The sequence below is a fragment of the Agelaius tricolor genome, unplaced genomic scaffold, assembly GCF_023055355.1.
Source record: "Agelaius tricolor isolate 1412-34295 unplaced genomic scaffold, bAgeTri1.0.p SCAF_186, whole genome shotgun sequence".
Taxonomy (NCBI): Eukaryota; Metazoa; Chordata; class Aves; order Passeriformes; family Icteridae; genus Agelaius; species Agelaius tricolor.
The window spans coordinates 1-20,060 of NW_027269446.1; the positions used below are offsets into that span (position 1 = coordinate 1).

The 20,060-nt window shown below is 62.2% G+C and overlaps 2 protein-coding genes and 1 long non-coding RNA gene across 3 annotated transcripts; 2 read left to right on the forward strand and 1 right to left on the reverse strand.

Annotated features, from left to right (window-relative positions):
- The first annotated feature begins 1,051 nt into the window (after window positions 1–1,051).
- Window positions 1,052–3,021, forward strand: LOC139587155 (3-beta-hydroxysteroid-Delta(8),Delta(7)-isomerase-like). Its single transcript, XM_071421093.1, is given in 10 exon segments — window positions 1,052–1,106; window positions 1,108–1,191; window positions 1,193–1,253; window positions 1,256–1,372; window positions 1,862–1,898; window positions 1,980–2,028; window positions 2,030–2,111; window positions 2,669–2,709; window positions 2,711–2,848; window positions 2,850–3,021. Coding segments are annotated over 10 exon segments (687 nt in total). The 5' UTR covers window positions 1,052–1,058; the 3' UTR covers window positions 2,880–3,021.
- Window positions 2,430–2,671, reverse strand: LOC139587154 (uncharacterized). The gene is made up of 3 exons (XR_011678232.1): window positions 2,617–2,671; window positions 2,560–2,576; window positions 2,430–2,519 (listed from the first exon to the last, which is right to left on the reverse strand). It is a non-coding gene; the product is annotated as an uncharacterized lncRNA (long non-coding RNA).
- Window positions 3,022–4,342: 1,321 nt separating the features above from the next.
- On the forward strand, window positions 4,343–18,179 carry OTUD5 (OTU deubiquitinase 5). The gene is given in 10 exon segments (XM_071421094.1): window positions 4,343–4,633; window positions 4,635–5,057; window positions 6,042–6,135; window positions 6,556–6,620; window positions 7,917–8,073; window positions 9,527–9,675; window positions 11,313–11,498; window positions 13,132–13,333; window positions 14,650–14,763; window positions 17,331–18,179. Coding segments are annotated over 10 exon segments (1,653 nt in total). The 5' UTR covers window positions 4,343–4,489; the 3' UTR covers window positions 17,450–18,179.
- The last annotated feature ends 1,881 nt before the right edge of the window (window positions 18,180–20,060 follow it).

The window sequence follows — 20,060 nt, forward strand, 5'->3', positions numbered from 1 at the left end:
GGGGTCCCTGGGGGTGGGGGGGGGGGGGTTTGGGGGGGCCCCTTGGGGGGGGGGGGCAATACAGGACCTGCTGCCAGCGCTGGCTCCGCCTCCTTTTTTTAGGGGGGGATTTCGGCGATTTTGGGGCCACAAAAGCTGAAAAATTTGGGGGGGGGGCTTTGTATGCTTCCTGTGTAATTTGGGGGGGGATCTTGGGCGTCTCTAAATAATTTTGGGGGGGTCCTTGGGTTCCTAAATAATTTGGGGGGCGTCCTTGGGGTCCCTGTAGAATTTTGGGGGGAGATTTTTGGGAGCCCTAAGTATTTTGGGGGGATCTTAGGGGACGCTATAGAATTTTGGGGGAGGGTTTATGGGACCCCTAAATAATTTGGGGTGGGGTCTTGGGGGTCCCTACAGAAATTTGGGGGAGGTCCTAAATAATTTTGGGGGGTCTTTGTGGCTCCCGTATAATTGGGGGGGGGGGGGGGGGGGGTCCGTGGGGACATTTTATGGGGGGTCCCCACAGACCCCCCCCTTAGAAGATTAAGCCACGCCCACGTCTGTGTGGCCACGCCCCTTTGGGCAAAGTTTAAAATACCAAAATCTCATTACGAGGCCACGCCCCAACGTGAGGCCACGCCCCCCACTCAAAACCGCGCCCCCTGGCTCCACATCTCCCCAGCGGCGGGCTCAGCCAATCAGCGCCCGGCAGAAGCGGCGGGCCGCGTTCCTATTGGCCGACCTTGAGCCGCCGCGCTCCTATTGGTCGCGGGGGCGGGCGTGTAGGCGGGACGAGGCGCGGCGCGCGGCGGCGGCGGGAGCGGGAGCGGGATCGGCGCGTGAGCGGCTGAGGTGAGCGGGGGCCGGGAGCGCGCCGGGGCCGGGGCTCACCGCGATCCGCGTACCGGGGGGAGCGCCGGTGCCGCCCGGCGCGGGGCCGGGGAGCGCGGGGGAGCCGCGGAGAAGCGCGGGGTGCGCGGGGAGGCGGTGCCGCGGCCGCCGTTCTCCGGTCGGGCCTTGCCGGGCCGCGCTCACCGCCGCCCTCCCCTCACGCTCTCCCCGACAGGGGCGCTGTTGCTATGGAGACGAGCGCGCATCCCTATTGGCCGCGCGGGCTGGCGTTGCCGGGGTTACGTGGCGGGCGCGCGGCCCGGCTGGCAGTGCGCAGGCGCAGTGGCGGCGGCGGCGGCGGCGCTGTTTGCGCTGGGCTGGGGCCCTGGGCGGGACCGGGGGCGGGGCCAAGGGCGGGGCGAAAGGCGTGGCCAAGAGAAGCCCCGCCGCCGGCTGGTCCTGGGCTGGTTCCTGGTCTGTGCCGGCATCCACGGGGTCCTGGAAGGGTATTTCAGCCTTCGGCACCGGGAGCTGCCCGCCGACACCGGGCTGCTGGCCGACGGTCTGTGAGCACCCGCGGGGGCGCTGGGCTGGGCGGGGGGCTTTGGGGAGGGGCCCTGAGAGCAGCGGGGGAAGTGGAGGGGCACTGGGTACATGGGGAGGGGTCCCGAGGGCATCTGTGGGGTCTCTCGGGATGTGGGGAGGGGTCCCGAGGGCAGCAGGGGGCACTGGAGGGGCACTGAGCACGTGGGGAGGGGTCTCAGGGGCATCGGGGGGGAATGGAGGTTGCCTGGATATGTGGGGATGGGTCCCAAGGGCATTTATGGGGTCCTTGAGTACGTGGGGAGGGGTCCCTGGGGCATCTGGTGGGTCCCTGGATATGTGGGGAGGCGTCCCTGGGGCATTTGTGGGGGTCCCTGGATATGTGGGGACGGGTCCCTGGGGTACATGGGGGTCCCTGAGCAGGTGGGCAGGGGCACAGCCGAGTTCTGGGGGGTCTCCTGACTCCCCTCCCCCCCACCTCACCCGAAGCCCCCTCCCAAAATTGCAGGGAAGGAATACGCCAAGGCCGACAGCCGCTACATGACGTGAGTTGGGGACACTGGGGACAGTGGAGAGGGGGTGGCCGTGTCCCCAATGTCCCCAGCTGACCCCTCCCCCTCCCGCAGGAGCGATGACTTCACGGTTGCCATGGAGACAGTGACAGCCTGGGCCTGGGGGTCCCCTGAGCTTCCTCACCTTCCTCGCCCTCCTGCGGCAGCACCCGGCCCGTTACATCCTGCAGCTCGTGGTGTCCCTGGGTACGTGGCACCTGTGTCACCAGTGTCACCATCCCTGTGTCCCCAGTGTCCCTGTGTCACCTCCCCAGTGTCACCTGTGTCACCGGTGTCACCGTCCCCTCTGCCCCAGGCTGTCCCTGTGCCCCATTGACCCATCCCTATCCCCTGACCCATCCCTGTCCCCTGTCCCCAGGCCGTCCCTGTCCCTAACCCCTGACCCTGTCCCCCAGGCTGTCCCTGTCCCCTGTCCATGACCTGTCCCTGTCCTCTGACCCTGTCCCCTGTCCCTAACCCCTGTCCTTGTCCCCTGTGTCCCCAGGCCAGCTGTACAGTGATGTGCTGTCCCTGTCCCCAGGCTGTCCCTAACCCTGTCCCTATCTGTGTGCCCAGGCCAGCTGTATGGTGATCTCTGCTGTCCATGTCCCTGACCTCTCCCTGTCCCCAGGCTGTCCCTAACTGTGTCCCTGACCTGTCCCTGTCCCCAGGCTGTCCCCATGTCCCCTGTGTCCCTGTCTGTGTCCCCAACCTGTCCCCAGGCTGTCCCTAACTGTGTCCCTCTCTGTCCCCTGTGTCCCCAGGCCAGCTGTACGGTGACATCCTGTACTTTGCCACGGAGGCGGCGCGCGGGCTGGGCTCACAGCGACCCCCACCCCTTTTATTTCTGGGGTTACTTCGTGGGGCTCAACGGGCTCTGGGTGCTCGTGCCCGTCCTGCTCCTGCTGGACGCCGGCCGGGAGCTGGCCCGGGCCCAGCGCGGCCCACGACCGGCCCCGACACAAGGCCCATTGAGGGGGGGGGGGGTGAGAGACCCCCAGAGACCCCCCCCTGGGGCTGAGAGACCCCCCCAGGGCTGTGAGACGCCCCCAGGACCGGCCCTGACACGAGGGACATTGGGGGGGTGGGGGGTGGAGAGACCCCCGGGACCCCCCCATGGACTTGAGAGAGACCCCTGGGGGTGAGGGACCCTCCCCAGGACTGGCCCTGACACAATTGAGGGGGGGGAGATCCTCAGAGACCCCCCCATGGACTGAGGGACACCCCCCAAAAACCCCCCTGGGCTGAGGGATTCCCCGCCCCCAACCTCAGACCCCCCCCAGACCAAGAGACCCCCCCCAAGGGAGGGTTCAGCACTGAGAGGGTCCTGGAGGGGAATTTGGGGACCCCCCCAAAAGCTCAGGGAGAGCAGCTGGAGCCCCTCCAGGTTCTCAGCCTCGTTTTTGGGGGTCTCTCGGCCTCATTTTTGGGGGTACCTCTCTTGTTTTTGGGGTTGTGCCATGGGAATGTTCCTCGTTCCTGGGGGGGCGGGATGGATTTTAATAAAAGAGCTGGAAATGGAGCTCAGGTCTGGTTTTTGGGGGGTCCTGGGGGGGTTTTGGGGGGGTCCTGGGGATTTTGGGGGGTGTCCTGAAGGGTTTTGGGGGGGCCAGTGCTGGCTGGTTTTGGGGGATTGTGGAGAGTTTTGGGGAGTTCTGGGGGGCTTTGGGGGAGTACAGGTGGGTTTTGGGGGACCCTGGTGGGTTTTTGAGGGGGTCCTGGGGGAGTTTTGGGGGAGTCCTAATGGGTTTTAGGGGGGTCCCGGGTGGTTTGGAAGGTCCCGAGAGGCTTGAGGGGGATTCAGGTGGGTTTTTGGGGGTTCCTGGAAGGTTTGAGGAGGTCCTGGAGAATTTTGGGGAGGGTCCTGGAGGATTTTGGGGAGGGTCCTGAGTGGTTTTGGGGAGGTCAGACCATGTGGGAGGGCGGGAAGGGGCGGGGTTTACGGAAGATTGACAGGTGGTGGGTGGGGTTATAAGAGGGGCGGAGCCGAGGCACCGCCCCTGCCGTGCCTGAGCCAATTGGAAATTAGGTCGCTTGCTGCAGCCAATAGGAGGGCGATGCGGGCGGGGTTAAGGCCCGCACCAATCAGCGCTCGGCATCTCCTCGCTGCTCCCTCCCACCGATGAGTGACGTCCCATCACCCAATCAGCGCTCACGTTTACTCCGAACCGCTCCTTCCCCCTCCGCTAAACCGACACCTCCCCCAGCCAATCACCGCTCCCCTCCCTCCCCCAAACCCAACCAATCACCTCCCTCCCTCCTCGCTTCACCCAATCACCGCTCTCCCCCTCCATCCCCATGGCAACACCCATCCCGCCTCCCCCTCACCGAGGCACAGACACGAAAGGCGGGACTTCCTCCTCCCTCTCAGCCAATCACAACTCGCCCCCACCTCCCCTGACCAATGGCGCGGCGCGGCGCGGGCGAGGCGGAAGCGCGCGCGGGGGTCGGAGGTCGCGGCTGTTGATGTTGACACGGCCCCGGCGGCCGCAGCGCCCGCGGCCCCTCAGCGCCGGGGGCGCCCCCGAGCCCCGCGGCGCCCCCCCGAGCCCCGCGCCGCGCCCGCGCCCCATGCGCGCCCCGCCATGACCATCCTCCCCAAGAAGAAGCCGGTCCCGGCTCCCGACGGTGATGGCGATTCCGGCCCTGACGCGGGGCCCGAGCGCGGAGCGGACGCGGGGCCCGAGCGAGGTCCCGGAGGCGTCGGCGAACCCGGCGGGCCCGGCGTGGGGGGGGCCGCGGCCTCGCGCCTCGCCGCCGCCGCCTCTGCGGGGCTGGGCCGGGCTGCCCGGAGCCGCCGGGTCTCCTCCTCCCGCGGGGCCCGGCTCCGGTAGCGGCGGTCCCGGTTCTACCGACGGCCCCGCGGCGCTGCTTGGGCTGGAGGCGGCGGCGCTGGGGCTGCCCGAACCCCGCGGGCCCGGCTGCGGCGGCGGAGCCGGAGGAGGCCCCGGGCACAGCAAACGGCGGCGGCGAGGAGGGGCCGGGCCCAGCGCGGGCCCCGCGGGCTCGGGCCCCGGCGGGATCGGGCTCGGGATGGGGCTGGGACCCCCCGGCTGCGGCAGCCCCGGGCCCGACGAGGCGGGAGGCGGCTACAACAGCGAGGATGAGTACGAGGCGGGCAGGGTGGAGATGGACCCGGCCACCGCCGAGCAGGTGCGGGGACACCGGGGGGACACCGGGGGCATCTGGGGACACTGGGGAGAACCTGGGGGACAGTGAGAGGGGAGCAGGGGACATCAGGGGACACTGGGGGGGACACCAGGGACACCGAGGGGGCATCTGGGGACACTGAGGAGCATCGGGGGACACCAGGGGGGACAGTGGGGACACTGGGGAGGACCTGGGGGACAGTGAAAGGGGAGCAGGGGACAGTGAGGGACACCGGGGGACACTGAGGGGCAGCAAGGGGACATTGGAGACAGCACAGGGGCATCTAGGGACACCGGGGGGGACATCAGGGACAGTGAGGGGGGACCAGGGGACATCAGGGAGACACTGAGGGGACACCAGGGGACACTGTGGGGACATCAGGTGGCACCTGGGGACATTGGGGAATACCAGGGGATATCAGGGGGACAGTGGGGAGACACTGAGGGGACACCAGGGGACACTTGGGGACACCAGGGGACACGAGGGGCCTGCCGGGGTTGGGTGTCCCCGCGTTGTCACGCTGTTGCTTCTCCGCACGCGGGGTTGTTGTTGTTGTCCCCTTTTTGTCGCCGTTTGTCCCCAAATTGTCACCGCTTTGTCTCCCCCATTTTGAGACCCCTCCTTGTCCCCTGAGTTTTCTTGGATCCCCCTTTCCCTGCTGTCCTGGGACCCCTCCCCACATTTCCCGGTGTCCCCTTTCTGTCCCCACTTGGTGACACCCCTGGAACCTCCCTGTCCCCCAGGACCCCTCAAGTCCCCAAAGGACCCCCCCAGCCCCAAGGACCCCCCTGAACTCCCCCATTTTCTCCCCTTTGTGACCCCAACCCCTCGTCCCCTGTGGCTCCCTCAGCTCCCCCCATCTCGTGTCCCCCCCAAATGCCCCGGGAGACCCCCGAGGGACCCCCAAATGCCCCGAGGGGCCCCCCCAGACCCCTGAGGGACCCCCCAATGCCCCGAGGGACCCCCCGAGCCCGGCTGTGTCTCCAGCAGGAGCACCGGTTCGAGAAGGCTCTGCGGGAGAAGAAAGGCTTCATCATCAAACGCATGAAGGAGGACGGGGCCTGCCTGTTCCGGGCCGTGGGTGAGCCCCAAAATCACCTCCAAAATCACCCCCAAAAAAACCCAAAAATCACCCAAAAAATCCCCCCAAAAATCACCCCAAAAATCCCCCCAAAAATCACCAAAAAAAAGCCCCAAAATAACGCCAGAAAGACCCAAAAATCCCCAAAATCACCCCAATAAAAACCCCAAAATCCTCTGAAATCACCCCAAAAAAAACCCCCAAAATCACCCCCAAAAATCCCCTAAAATCACCCAAAAATCCCCCAAAATCACCCCAAAAGTCACCCCAAATATCCCCAAATCACCCAAAAAACCCCAAAATCCCCCCAAATCACCCCAAAAATCACCCCAAATTACCCCAAAATCACCCAAAACCCCTCCCATAAGCGCTGCCATCACCCCCCCCCCCCAAATGTCACCTGTGTGTCCCCTCCCGCAGCTGATCAGGTGTACGGAGACCAGGACATGCACGAGGTGGTGAGGAAGCACTGCATGGACTACCTGGTGAGGGACTGGGATGGACTGGGAGGGATTGGGGGGGGACTGGGATGGACTGGGATGGGCTGGGATGGACTGGGGGGGGGACTGGGATGGACTGGGATGGACTGGGATGGACTGGGATGGGCTGGGGGGTGCTCAGAACCTTGGGGGGGACGAGGCTGCTGTTCCCTCCTCCCTCCTGCAGTGTCCCCAGTGCTCCCCCAGTGTGTCCCTGCTGTCCCTGTGGTTCTGTGTCCCTCCCCAGCGCTGTCCCCAGCCTGTCCCCAGCCTGTCCTCTGTGTCCCCAGCCTGTCCCCCTGTGTCCCGGGTGTCCCCAGCCTGTCCCCAGCCTGTCCCCTGTGTCCCCAGATGAACAATGTAGATTATTTCTCCAACTCGGTGTCCCCAGGGCTCTCCCAGTGTGTCCCCAGTGTCCCCAGTGGTGCTGTGTCTGTCCCCAGCCTGTCCCCAGCCTGTCCCTTGTGTCCCCAGCTTGTCCCCAGGTATCCCCAGTGTGTCCCCAGCCTGTCCCCTGTGTCCCCAGAGCTCCTTTATCCTGTCCCCCTGTGTCCCCAGCCTGTCCCCAGCCTGTCCCCAGTGTCCCCAGAGCTCTCTTATCCTGTCCCTTGTGTCCCCAGGTGTCCCCAGTGTGTCCCCAGCCTGTCCCCAGCTGTGTCCCCAATGTGTCCCCAATGTGTCTCCAGATGAAGAACGTCCATTATTTCTCCAACTCAGTGTCCCCAGGGCTCCCCCAGCATGTCCCCAGTGGTGCTGTGCCTGTCCTTGCCCTGTCCCCAGCCTGTCCCCAGTGTCCCCAGCCTGTCCCCAGTGTGTCCCACCTGTCCCCAAGCCTGTCCCCCCTCCCTTGTGTCCCCAGGGCTCCCTTATCCTGTCCCTTGTGTCCCCAGCCTGTCCCCTGTGTCCCCAGCCTCTCCCCAGCCTGTCCCCCTGTGTCCCCAGCCTGTCCCCCAGCCTGTCCCCAGTGTGTGCCCAGCCTGTCCCCTGTGTCCCCAGGGCTCCCTCAGCCTGTCCCTTGTGTCCCCAACCTGTCCCCAGCCTGTCCCAGCCTGTCCCCAGTGTGTCCCCAGCCTGTCCCCAGTGTGTCCCCAACCTGTCCCCAGCCTGTCCCCTGTGTCCCCAGGGCTCCCTTATCCTGTCCCTTGTGTCCCCAGCCTGTCCCCAGCCTGTCCCCAGCCTGTCCCCAGTGTGTCCCCAGCCTGTCCCCTGTGTCCCCAGGGCTCCCTCAGCCTGTCCCTTGTGTCCCCAGCCTGTCCCCAGTGTCCCCAGTGTGTCCCCACCACGTCCCCCGTGTGTCCCCAGATGAAGAACGCCGATTATTTCTCCAATTACGTCACGGAGGATTTCACCACCTACATCAACCGCAAGCGCAAGAGCACCTGCCACGGGAACCACATCGAGATGCAGGCCATGGCCGAGATGTACAACCGGCCCGTGGAGGTCTACCAGTACGGCACTGGTGAGACTGGGAGCGCTGGGGAGGGGGCCCATGGGGGCTGGGGTTATTGGGGAGGGGTCCCATGGGCGCTGGGAGCACTGGGGAGGAACTGGGATCAATGGGGAGGGGTCCCTGAAGAATTGGGAGCTGTGGGGAGGGAGTCCCATGGGTGCTGGGGTTACTGGGGAGGGGTCCCTGAGGAACTGGGATCAATGGGGAGGGGTCCCTGAGGAACTGGGAGCTGTGGGGAGGGGGTCCCATGGGTGCTGGCGTTATTGGGGAGGGGTCCCTGAGGAACTGGGATCAATGGGGAGGGGTCCCATGGGCACTGGGAGCACTGGGGAGGAACTGGGATAAATGGGGAGGGGTCCCTGAAGAACTGGGATCAATGGGGAGGGGTCCCACGGGCACTGGGGTTATTGGGGAGGGGTCCCTGAGGAGCCATGGGGGACCCAGAGTGATGGGGAACTGTGGGGAGAGGTCCCTGAGGAACTGGGATCAATGGGGAGGGGTCCCTGAAGAAGTGGGGTTATTGAGGAGGGGGTCCTTGAGGAACTGGGAGCACTGGGGAGGGGTCCCTGAGGAACTGGGAGCTGTGGGGAGGGGTCCCACAGGCACTGGGGTTATTGGGGAGGGGGTCCCATGGGTGCTGAGGTTATTGGGGAGGGGTCCCTGAGGAGCCATGGGGGACCCAGAGTGATGGGGAGCACTGGGGAGGGGTCCCTGAGGAACTGGGAGCTGTGGGGAGGGGTCCCTGAGGCACTGGGAGCACTGGGGAGGGGTCGCACAGGCACTGGGGTTATTGGGAAGGGGTCCCTGAGGAACTGGAATCAATGGGGAGGGGTCCAAGGTGCCATTCTGGAGGTCCCAGCTGGTTTTTGGGGTGTCCCAGGTGCTGTTTTGGGGTCTCAGGTGGATTTTTTGGGAATCCCATCTGGATTTTTTGGATCCTATCTGGATTTTCGGGGGTCCCAGGCAGTTTTTTTGGGATCCCAGCTGTTTTTCCAAGGATTTCATCTGGATTTTTTGGGGTGCCATGTGTTATTTTAGGGCCCCACGTGTATTTTGGGGTCCTATCTGAATTTTTGGGGTGCCATCTCTATTTTGAGATCCTATCTGTATTTTTGGGGCCCCATCTGTATTTTGGGGTGCTATCTGTATATTTGGGAACCCATCTGTAATTTAGATCCCATTTGTATTTTTGGGGTGCCATCTCTATTTTGAGGATCCCATCTGTATTTTGGGGTCCCATCTGTATTTTTGGGGTGCCATCTGAATTTTAGATCCCATCTGTATTTTTGGGGTCCCATCTGTATTTTTGGGGTCCCATCTGTTTTTGTGAATCCCCACTTGAATTTCTGGGGATCCTATCTGGATTTTCGGGGTTCCCGGGCAGTTTTTTAGGATCCCAGCTGTTTTTCCAAGGCTCTCACTGTATTTTTTGGGGTGCTGTGTCATTTTTGGGGTGCCCCAGAGCCCATCAACACGTTCCACGGGATCCAGCACAACGAGGACGAGCCCATCCGGGTCAGCTACCACCGCAACATCCACTACAACTCCGTGGTGAACCCCAACAAGGCCACCATCGGCGTGGGGCTGGGGCTGCCCTCCTTCAAACCGGGGGTACGGGACAAGGGGACCCCCACTTTGGGGTCTGGGGTGTCAGATTTGGGGGGTGGGACCCCCAGTTTGGGGTTTGGAGGCCTTGATTTGGGGGGTGGGACCCCCAGTTTGGGGTCTGGGGGCCTTGATTTGGGGGGGTGGGACCCCCCAATTTGGGGTCTGGGGACTCGCCCTGAGCCCCCCATTCCATCTCTGAGCCCCCCTTTCTGGGGCTGCCCTCCTTCAAACCGGGGGTACGCACAGGGGACCCCCACTTTGGGGTCTGGGGTGTCAGATTTGGGGGGTGGGACCCCCACTTTGGGGTCTGGGGGCCTTGATTTGGGGGGTGGGACCCCCACTTTGGGGTCTGGGTACTGTCCCTGAGCCCCCCTTTCCGTGGGGCTGGGGCTGCCCTCCTTCAAACCGGGGGTACGCACAGGGGGACCCCCAATTTGGGGTCTGGGGGCCTTGATTTGGGGGGTGGGATCCCCACTTTGGGGTCTGGAGGCCTTGATTCGGGGGCTGGGACCCCCAATTTGGGGTCTGGGGACTGTCCCTGAGCCCCCCATTCCATCCCTGAGCCCCCCTTTCTGGGGCTGCCCTCCTTCAAACCGGGGGTACACACAGGGGGACCCCCACTTTGGGGTCTGGAGGCCTTGATTTGGGGGGTGGGACCCCCAGTTTGGGGTTTGGAGGCCTTGATTTTGGGGGGTGGGATCCCAAATTTGGGGTCTGGAGGCTTTGATTTGGGTGGGTGGGACCATCCCTGAGCCCCCTTTCCATGGGGCTGGGACCCCGTGCATGTCCCACGGTGTCCCCCACAGTGTCCCCTGTCTGTTCCTGGTGTCCCCTTGTGTCCTCAGTGTCCCCAATGTCCCCCTCATGTCCCCATGTCCCCTTGTGTCCCCAGTGTCTCCAATGTCCTGGTGTCCCCGTTGTCCCCTCATGTCCCCCAGTGTCCCAGTTATCCCCAGTGTCCCACAGTGTCCCTCATGTCCTGGTGTGCCCAACGTCCCCACTGTCCCCAGTGTCCCCTCACATCCCTGGTGTCCCCCAGTGTCCCCTGTGTCCCCAGTGTCCCCTCACGTCCCCGCTGTCCCCAGTGTCCCCTGTGTCCCCAGTGTCCCCTCACGTCCCCGCTGTCCCCAGTGTCCCCTCACATCCTGGCTGTCCCCGTGTCCCCTCATGTCCCCGCTGTCCCCTCACATCCCCACTGTCCCCTCATGTCCCCGCTGTCCCCTCACATCCCCGTGTCCCCTCACGTCCCCACTGTCCCCTCACGTCCCTGCTGTCCCCGGTGTCCCCTCACATCCCTGCTGTCCCTTCACGTCCCCGCTGTCCCCGCTGTCCCCTCACGTCCCCGCTGTCCCCAGTGTCCCCTCACGTCCCCGCTGTCCCCGCTGTCCCCCTCACATCCTTGGTGTCCCCACTGTCCCCATGTCCCCTCACGTCCCCGCTGTCCCCTCACGTCCCCGCTGTCCCCGTGTCCCCTCACGTCCCTGCTGTCCCCAATGTCCCCGCTGTCCCCTCACATCCCTGTGTCCCCTCACGTCCCTGGTGTCCCCGCTGTCCCCTCACGTCCCCACTGTCCCCGTGTCCCCTCATGTCCCCGTGTCCCCTCACGTCCCCGCTGTCCCCTCACGTCCCCGTGTCCCCAGCTGGCGGAGCAGTCTCTGATGAAGAGCGCCATCAAGACGTCGGAGGAGTCGTGGATCGAGCAGCAGATGCTGGAGGACAAGAAGCGCGCCACCGACTGGGAGGCCACCAACGAGGCCATCGAGGAGCAGGTGGCCCGCGAGTCCTACCTGCAGTGGCTGCGCGACCAGGAGAAGCAGGCGCGGCAGGTGGGGACAGCGCTGACGTGGCACCGGCCCTGTCACCGTCAGTGTCACCGTCCGTGTCCCTGTGGGCCCCTGGTGTCACCGTCCCTGTCACCGTCCCTGTCACCGTCCCTGTCACCATCTGTGTCCCTGTGGGCCCCTGGTGTCACTGTCAGTGTCACCATCCATGTCCCTGTGAGCCCCTGGTGTCACCGTCCCTGTCACCGTCCCTGTCACCGTCCCTGTCACCATCCATGTCCCTGTGGGCCCCTGGTATCACTGTCGGTGTCACCGTCCCTGTCACCATCCATGTCCCTGTGAGCCCCTGGTGTCACCGTCCCTGTCACTATCGTGTCCCTGTGGGCCCCTGGTGTCACTGTCCCTGTCACCGTCCATGTCCCTGTGGGCCCCTGGTGTCACCATCAGTGTCACCATCAGTGTCCCTGTCACCATCCATGTCCCTGTGAGCCCCTAGTGGTCACCTGATGGTCACCATCAGTGTCACCATCAGTGTCCCTGGTGTCACTGTCCCTGTCACCATCCATGTCCCTGTGGGCCCCTGGTGTCACCATCGGTGTCACCATCAGTGTCCCTGGTGTCACCATCAGTGTCACCATGGGTGTCACCGTCCCTGTCACAGTGGTGTCAGCGTCCTTGTCATTGTCCCTGTCACCATCCCTGTCACCATTGGTGTCACCATCCCATCCCTTCACCATCATTGTCACCATCAGTGTCCCTGGTGTCACCGTCCGTGTCACCGCCTGTGTCACCATCCATGTCACCATCCATGTCCCTGCCATCCCTGGTGTCACCATCCCTGTCACCATCAGTGTCACTGCCCTCCCTTGGTGTCCCCTGGTGTCCCCACAGCCCCACCATGGCCACGGCCAGCGGCCTGGAGGAGTGGAGCGGCCGCTGACCCCTATGGTCACTCTATGGTCACTCTGTGGTCACTCTGTGGTCACTGTGGTCACTCTGTGGTCATTGTGGTCACTCTGTGGTCACTCTGGTCACTCTGGTGTCCCCTCCTGTCCCCACGTGCAGCTCGGCCACGGCAGCGGCCGCCTCTGGCCTGGAGGAGTGGAGCGGCCGCTGACCCCTATGGTCACTCTATGGTCACTCTATGGTCATTGTGGTCACTCTGTGGTCATTGTGGTCACTCTATGGTCACTCTGTGGTCACTGTGGTCACTCTCTGTGTCCCCACAGCCACGCAAGGCCAGTGCCATGTGCAGCTCGGCCACGGCGGCGGCCGCCTCTGGCCTGGAGGAGTGGAGCGGCCGCTGACCCCTATGGTCACTCTATGGTCACTCTGGTCACTCTATGGTCACTGTGGTCACTCTGTGGTCACTCTGTGGTCACTCTATGGTCACTCTGGTCACTCTATGGTCACTGTGGTCACTCTGTGGTCACTCTGGTCACTCTGTGGTCACTCTATGGTCACTCTGGTCACTCTGGTGTCCCCTCCTGTCCCCACAGCCGCGCAAGGCCAGCGCCACGTGCAGCTCGGCCACAGCAGCGGCCGCCTCTGGCCTGGAGGAGTGGAGCGGCCGCTGACCCCTATGGTCACTCTGTGGTCACTCTATGGTCACTCTGGTCACTCTATGGTCACTCTGGTCACTCTGTGGTCACTGTGGTCACTCTCTGTGTCCCCACAGCCGCGCAAGGCCAGTGCCACGTGCAGCTCGGCCACGGCAGCGGCCGCCTCTGGCCTGGAGGAGTGGAGCGGCCGCTCGCCCCGGCCCCGCAGCGCCGCCCCCTCCCCCGAGCACCCCGGGCTGCACCCCGAGACCCCCGGCCCCAAACCCCCCTCGCCCGGAGCCCCCCCCGCCGGAAAACCCCCCTCGCCCTGCGCCCCAGGTGGGACTGGGGGCAAACCGGGGCAAACTGGGGGCGCAAACTGGGGACAAACTGGGGCAAACTGGGGGGGCTGGGAGCACAAACTGGGGCAAACTGGGGGCACAAACTGGGGCAAACTGGGGGGGCTGGGAGCACAAACCGGGGCAAACTGGGGGGCGCAAACTGGGGACAAACTGGGGGCAAACTGGGGCAAACTGGGGGCACAAACTGGGGCAAACTGGGGGGCACTGGGAGCAAAAACTGGGGGCACTGGGAGCACAAACTGGGGGCACTGGGAGCACAAACTGGGAGCCTAAACTGGGGGGCACTGGGAGCCTAAACTGGGGGGACTGGGAGCACAAACTGGGGCAAACTGGGGGGGCTGGGAGCACAAACTGGAGCAAACTGGGGAAAATTGGGGGCACAAACTGGGGGCACTGGGAGCCTTAACTGGGGGGACTGGGAGCCTAAACTGGGGGCAAACTGGGGGGACTGGGAGCACAAACTGGGGGGATTGGGAGCCCAAACTGGGAGCCCAATCTGGGAGCCTAAACTGGGGCACTGGGAGCCTGAACTGGGGGCACTGGGAGCCCAAACTGGGACTTACTGGGGGGTTTTGGGGTGCTGGGGGGTTAATGAGGCACTGGGATCTCCCCAGACTGGGACTGGGGGATACTGGGACCCTAAACTGGGATTTGGGGCATACTGGGACCCCAAACTGGGGCTTACTGGGGGATACTGGGACCCCAAACTGGGATTGGGGAATAAGGACGGATTTGGGGTCTGGGGGTGGGGGTCCCTGATTCCAAATTTTGGGGTTCGAGGGGGAGTCCCTGACCCCAAATGGCCCCCAGGGACCAGCAGCCAGCTGGGGGCGGGGGGATTTGGGGGGGCCCATATTTGGATTTTTGGGGGATCCCTGACCCCAATTTGGATTTTTTGGGGGGGTCCCTGACCCTGCTCCCCCCCCCCCCCCAGGGACCAGCAGCCAGCTGGGGGCGGGGGGATTTGGGGTTTTTGGGGGTCTCTAACCCCAATTTTGGGGGTTTTGAGGGATCCCTGACCCCATATTTGGGGTTTTGGGGTTTTTGGGGGGTCCCTAACCCCAAATGCCCCCCCAGGGACCAGCAGCCAGCTGGGGGCGGGGGGATTTGGGGGGGCCCATATTTGGATTTTTGGGGGATCCCTGACCCCATATTTGGGGTTTTTGGGGGGGTCCCTGACCCTGCTCCCTCCCCCAGGGACCAGCAGCCAGCTGGGGGCAGGGGGATTTGGAGGGGTCCATATTTGGGTTTTTGGGGTTTTTGGGGGGTCCCTAACCCCAAATGCCCCCCCAGGGACCAGCAGCCAGCTGGGGGCGGGGGGCGGCCGGGCCACGCCCCCGCTGGTGTCGCTGTACCCCGCGCTCGAGTGCCGCGCCATCATGCAGCAAATGTCCCCGACCGCCTTCGGTGAGCGACGCAAGCCGCGGTTTGGGGGCGGCTGGGGGGATTTTGGGTTGTTTTGGGGGATTTTGGGGCGTTTTGGGGTTGGTTTGGGGGGGATTTTGGGTTGGTTTTGGGGGGATTTGGGGTTGGATTTGGGGGTATTTCGAGTTGGTTTGGGGGGATTTGGGGTTGGTTTTGGGGGGTTTTAGGGGCGTTTTATGGGGGGTTGCGGGCTGTTTTGGGGGTGTTTTAGGGGATTTTGGGGTGTTTTAGGGGAGTTTTGGGTTGGTTTTGGTGGATTTTGGGTTGGTTTGGGTGGATTTTAGGTTGTTTTGAGGGGGATTTTGGGGCGTTTTAGGGGGATTTTGGGTTGGTTTTGAGGGGGATTATGGGTTGGTTTTGGTGGATTTTGGGTTGTTTTGAGGGGGATTTAGGGGCGTTTGGGGGGATTTAGGGGCGTTTTGTGGGGATTTAGGGGCGTTTGGGGGGATTTAGGGGCGTTTGGGGGGATTTTGGGTTGGTCTTGGGGGATTTTGGGGCGTTTTGGGGGATTTAGGGTTGTTTTGAGGGGGATTTTGGGGCGTTTTTGGGTTGTTTGGAGGGGGGTTTTGGGGCGTTGTTGGGTTGGTTTTGGTGGATTTTGGGTTGGTTTTGGGGGTATTTCGAGTTGTTTTGGGGGGATTTCGAGTTGTTTTGGGGGGTTGCGGGCTGTTTTGGGGGTGTTTTAGGGGATTCTGGGTTATTTTGGGGTGGTTTTGGTGGATTTTGAGTTGTTTTTGGTGGATTTTGGGTTGTTTTGAGGGGGGTTTTGGGGCGTTGTTGGGTTGGTTTTGGTGGATTTTGAGTTGTTTTTGAGGGGATTCCGAGTTGTTTGGGGGTGGGGTTGGGGGGTTTTGGGTTGTTTTTTGGTGGATTTTGGGTTGTTTTGGGGGGATTTGGGGTTGGTTTTGGGGGTATTTCGAGTTGTTTTGGGGGGTTGCGGGCTGTTTTGGGGGTGTTTTAGGGGATTTTGGGATGTTTTAGGGGAGTTTTGGGTTGGTTTTGGTGGATTTTGGGTTGGTTTGGGTGGATTTTAGGTTGTTTTGAGGGGGATTATGGGTTGGTTTTGGTGGATTTCGGGTTGTTTTGAGGGGGATTTTGGGGCGTTTTGTGGGGATTTAGGGGCGTTTGGGGGGATTTAGGGGCATTTTGGGGGGATTTAGGGGCGTTTGGGGGGATTTTGGGTTGTTTTGGGGGGATTTTGGGGCGTTTTTGGGTTGTTTTTGGTGGATTTTGGGTTGTTTTGAGGGGGGTTTTGGGGCATTTTTGGGTTGTTTTTTGGTGGATTTTGGGTTGTTTTGGGGGGATTTGGGGTTGGTTTTGGGGGTATTTCGAGTTGTTTTGGGGGGTTGCGGGCTGTTTTGGGGGTGTTTTAGGGGATTTTGGGATGTTTTAGGGGAGTTTTGGGTTGGTTTTGGTGGATTTTGGGTTGGTTTGGGAAGATTTTGGGTTGTTTTGGGGGGTTTTAGGGTTGGTTTTGGGGGGTTGCGGGCTGTTTTGGGGGTGTTTTAGGGGATTTTGGGGTGTTTTAGGGGAGTTTTGGGTTGTTTTGAGGGGGATTTTGGGGCATTTTTGGGTTGTTTTGGGGGGATTTTGGGTTGGTTTTGGTGGATTTTGGGTTGTTTTGAGGGGGATTTAGGGGCGTTTGGGGGGAGTTTGGGTTGGTCTTGGGGGATTTTGGGTTGTTTTGAGGGGGGTTTTGGGGCATTTTTGGGTTGTTTTTGGTGGATTTTGGGTTGTTTTGAGGGGGGTTTTGGGGCTCTTTTGGGTTGGTTTTGGGGGGATTTTGGGTTGGTTTTGGTGGATTTCGGGTTGTTTTGAGGGGGATTTTGGGGCGTCTGGGGGGATTTAGGGTTGTTTTGAGGGGGATTTTGGGGCGTTTGAGGGGGATTTGGGGTTTTTTTGAGGGGGATTTTTGGCGTTTGAGGGGATTTTGGGTTGGTTTTGGGGGGATTTTGGGTTGGTCTTGGTGGATTTCGGGTTGTTTTGAGGGGGGGTTTGGGGCGTTTTTGGGTTGGTTTTGGTAGATTTGGGGTTGTTTTGAGGGGGATTTTGGAGACTTTTGGGTTGTTTTGGGGGATTTTGGGTTTTATGGTTGTTTTGGGGGGAATTTGGGACATTTTAGGTTTGTTTTGGTGGGGTTTAAGGTAATTTTGGTGGGGTTTAAGGTCATTTTGGGAGTGATTTAGGGTCGTTTTGGGGGTTTATAATAATTTGAGAATATTTAGGGTCATTTTGGGGAACTTAGGATCATTTTGGAGGCTCGGCATGAAGTTTAGGGCAGGAACTTTTACTCCTGGGCTCATTTAATGAAAATTTTGGGTGCCCAACAACTGGGAAGTGTCCAACAACTGGGACGTGTCCAACTCCATTCTGGGGTGGATTTCTCCTTTTTTTTTCCCATTTTTAGAGCCCAAATTCACCCCGATTTCAATACCCGGGCTCCATCCACAGCTTCCAAATTTTTTTCCCCCAAACCCCAACCATCTCCCCCCATCTCCAAATTGAAATTTTTAATTTTTTTGGGGGTTTTTCCCCCCCTCCCTCCCCAGGCCTGAACGACTGGGAGGACGACGAGATCCTGGCGTCGGTGCTGGCGGTGTCGCAGCAGGAGTACCTGGAGACCATGAAAACCTCGCGCCACAGAGACCCCGCCGCCGACAAGAGTTGATATTGAACCCCCGGACTGCGACCCCCCCGCCCCCAAAAAACACCCCCAAAACACCCCCAAAACCCCCCCCAAGAGAGACCCTCCGGACCCCCCACCCCTCCTCCCCTCCCACCCAAAAAACAAAAAAAAAACCAACAACCAAAAAAAAAAAACAAAAAAAGGCGAAAAAAACAAGGCTGACCCCGACCCCCCCCCCCCCTCCCCAATTCCCACCCCCCCCTCCCCAAAAAAAAAAACCCCCCCAAGGGACTCTCGGTGCGGGGCTGGGGGGGCTCTGAGTTTGGGGGTGACACAAAAAAACCCCCCCAGCAAAAATGGGGGAGGGGGACACAGCGCTGGACGCCGCGGATGAACCTCGGCTGATTTTTTGTTGGGGGGGGGGGGAAGAGAAGATGATGATGAAGATGAAGATGGAGAAGACCCCTCCTCAAAATGACTGGGGGAATGCTGGGGGAGGGGCTGGTATTTTTTTTTTTTTTCTAGGGTCTCCTCTTTCTTCCCCTCCCTCTCCCCTCCCCTCCCCCCAAACCACCGTGGGATTTTGCTGTTTTGGGGGGATGGGAAAGGGGGGCGGGGGGGCAAAAAAGGGGGCGGGGGGAGGGGTCCTCACTCTGCCCCTCCCCCCTCTCCTGAATATCAGCACCTGGGGGGGGGGGGAGGGGGGGGAAGGGGGTCCGGGGGTGCTGCCCCCCACATCCCCCGCACCCCGGTATTAAACTGATGCCCAGCAGCCCCCTGGCCCCGTCTGTTCGTGGGGGGCTCGGCCCCCTCCCCCACCCCCCCGGACAGGCACTGGGGGGTCCCCAGGCCCTTAGGGGTCCCTGGAAAAGGAAAGGGGGGGGTGTGGATTTGCGTTTTTTGGGGGTCTCGCGGCGATTTTGGGGATCCCGGGCCTGGTTTTGGGGACTTCCGTGTTTACTCCGCGGTTGCCATGGTGATGCGTCGCGCTCGGATGACGCGGTGGTGGCGGCAGCCAATCAGCGGTGAGGGCGGGAATGAGAGGGTGGCGTCACTTTGGGCGCGCCGGGGCCGCAGCGCTGGCTGACCCAAGCGGTATCCGGGGGGTTTGAGGGCTGTCGGGGCTCTGCGGGTGCTGTCGCGATACAGAAAATATCGGGGGAGGTTGGGACTCGTTATATCGCGACAAATCGGCGCGGGACCGCCTGGCGGCGTCGCGCTAGGCCGCGTTTCCATGGCGACAACGGGGCGTGGTTCGAGGCGTGGCCAGCACCTCATGGCGGCTTCTCATTGGTCGATGGGCGGAGCTTGTGCAGTTGCTCCGCCCCTTTCCCCGGCCGCCAGGGGGCGCCACGCGCGGAGCGGGGGCGAGCGCGGGGAATGGAGCTGCGCGGGGGGGCCCGGTGAGGGGCGGGGGTCTGAGGGGAAAATGGGGTTTGTGAGGGGAAAAATGGAGTTTGTGAGGGGAAAAATGGAGTTTGTGAGGGGAAAGTGGGGTCTGAGAGGGGGAAAATGGGGTTTGTGAGGGGAAAATGGGATCTGAAAGGGGGAAAATGGGTTTGTGAGGGGGAAAATGGGGGTTGTGAGTGGGGAAATGGGATTTGTGAGGGGAAAATGGGGGTTGTGAGTGGGGAAATGGGATTTGTGAGGGGAAAATGGGGGTTGTGAGGGGTGTTCTGAGAGGAAAATGGGGTTTTGAGAAGGGAAAATGGGGATCCTGGGGGGAAAATGGGGTCCCCTAGGAGGGGGGAGGGGGAGCGTGAGGAGGGTCCTGAGCATTTGGGGGAGGCACGAGGGGAAAATGGGGGTCCCCTATGATGGGAGGGGGAGTGTGAGGAGAAAATGGGGGTCCCTCAGGGGAAATTGGAGCCCTGTGGATTTTTGGGGGATTCTGGGGGTCCCTGAGGGCACATTTGAGAGTTGGGGGACGGTGGATTTTGGGGCTGGGGGCACACGGTGGATTTTGGGGTGGGACACAAGGGGGTCTGTGATACTGTGCCCCCCCCCCCACATCCCCGTGACCCCCAAATCCCCTCCTCAGATCACGTCAGGAGAAGGAGAAAACGCAAAAAAGGACAAAAAACCCAAAGCACCCCCAAGGTGAGGGGGAGGGGGGGGTCAGCGGGGCCACGACCCTTACCCAGAATGGGGAGGGGGACACACACACACGAGCAGAGCCCCCCCCTTTTTAGGGGCTGGGGGGGGGACATTCCGAGCTGCCCCTCCCCCTCCAGGGCTATTTTTAGCCCCGCGGGGCCGGGGGCCCTTGAGGTCATTTCTATTTTGGGGGGGTGATGGCCCAGAATGCCCCGCACCTGCCCCCCCCCACAGCTCGGGGGGGCCTCTGGGGCCTCCCAGCGCTCCCCTGGGACCATTCCCGGCTCCTTTGGTGCTGTGGGACCACCCTGGGACCCCCCCGCCCCAAGCATGGGGGAGACCCCCGAAGGGACCAGGTATGGGGGGGGCAAAGAGGAGACCCCCGAAGGGAGCAGATTTTGGGGAGGGGGTGGTAGAGACCCCCAAAGGGAGCAGATTTTGGGGAGAGGGAGGCAGAGAAGAGACCCCAGAAGGGAGCAGATTTTGGGGAGGGGGGGGCAGAGAGGAGACCCCCGAAGGGAGCAGATTTTGGGGAGGGGGGGGCAGAGAGGAGACC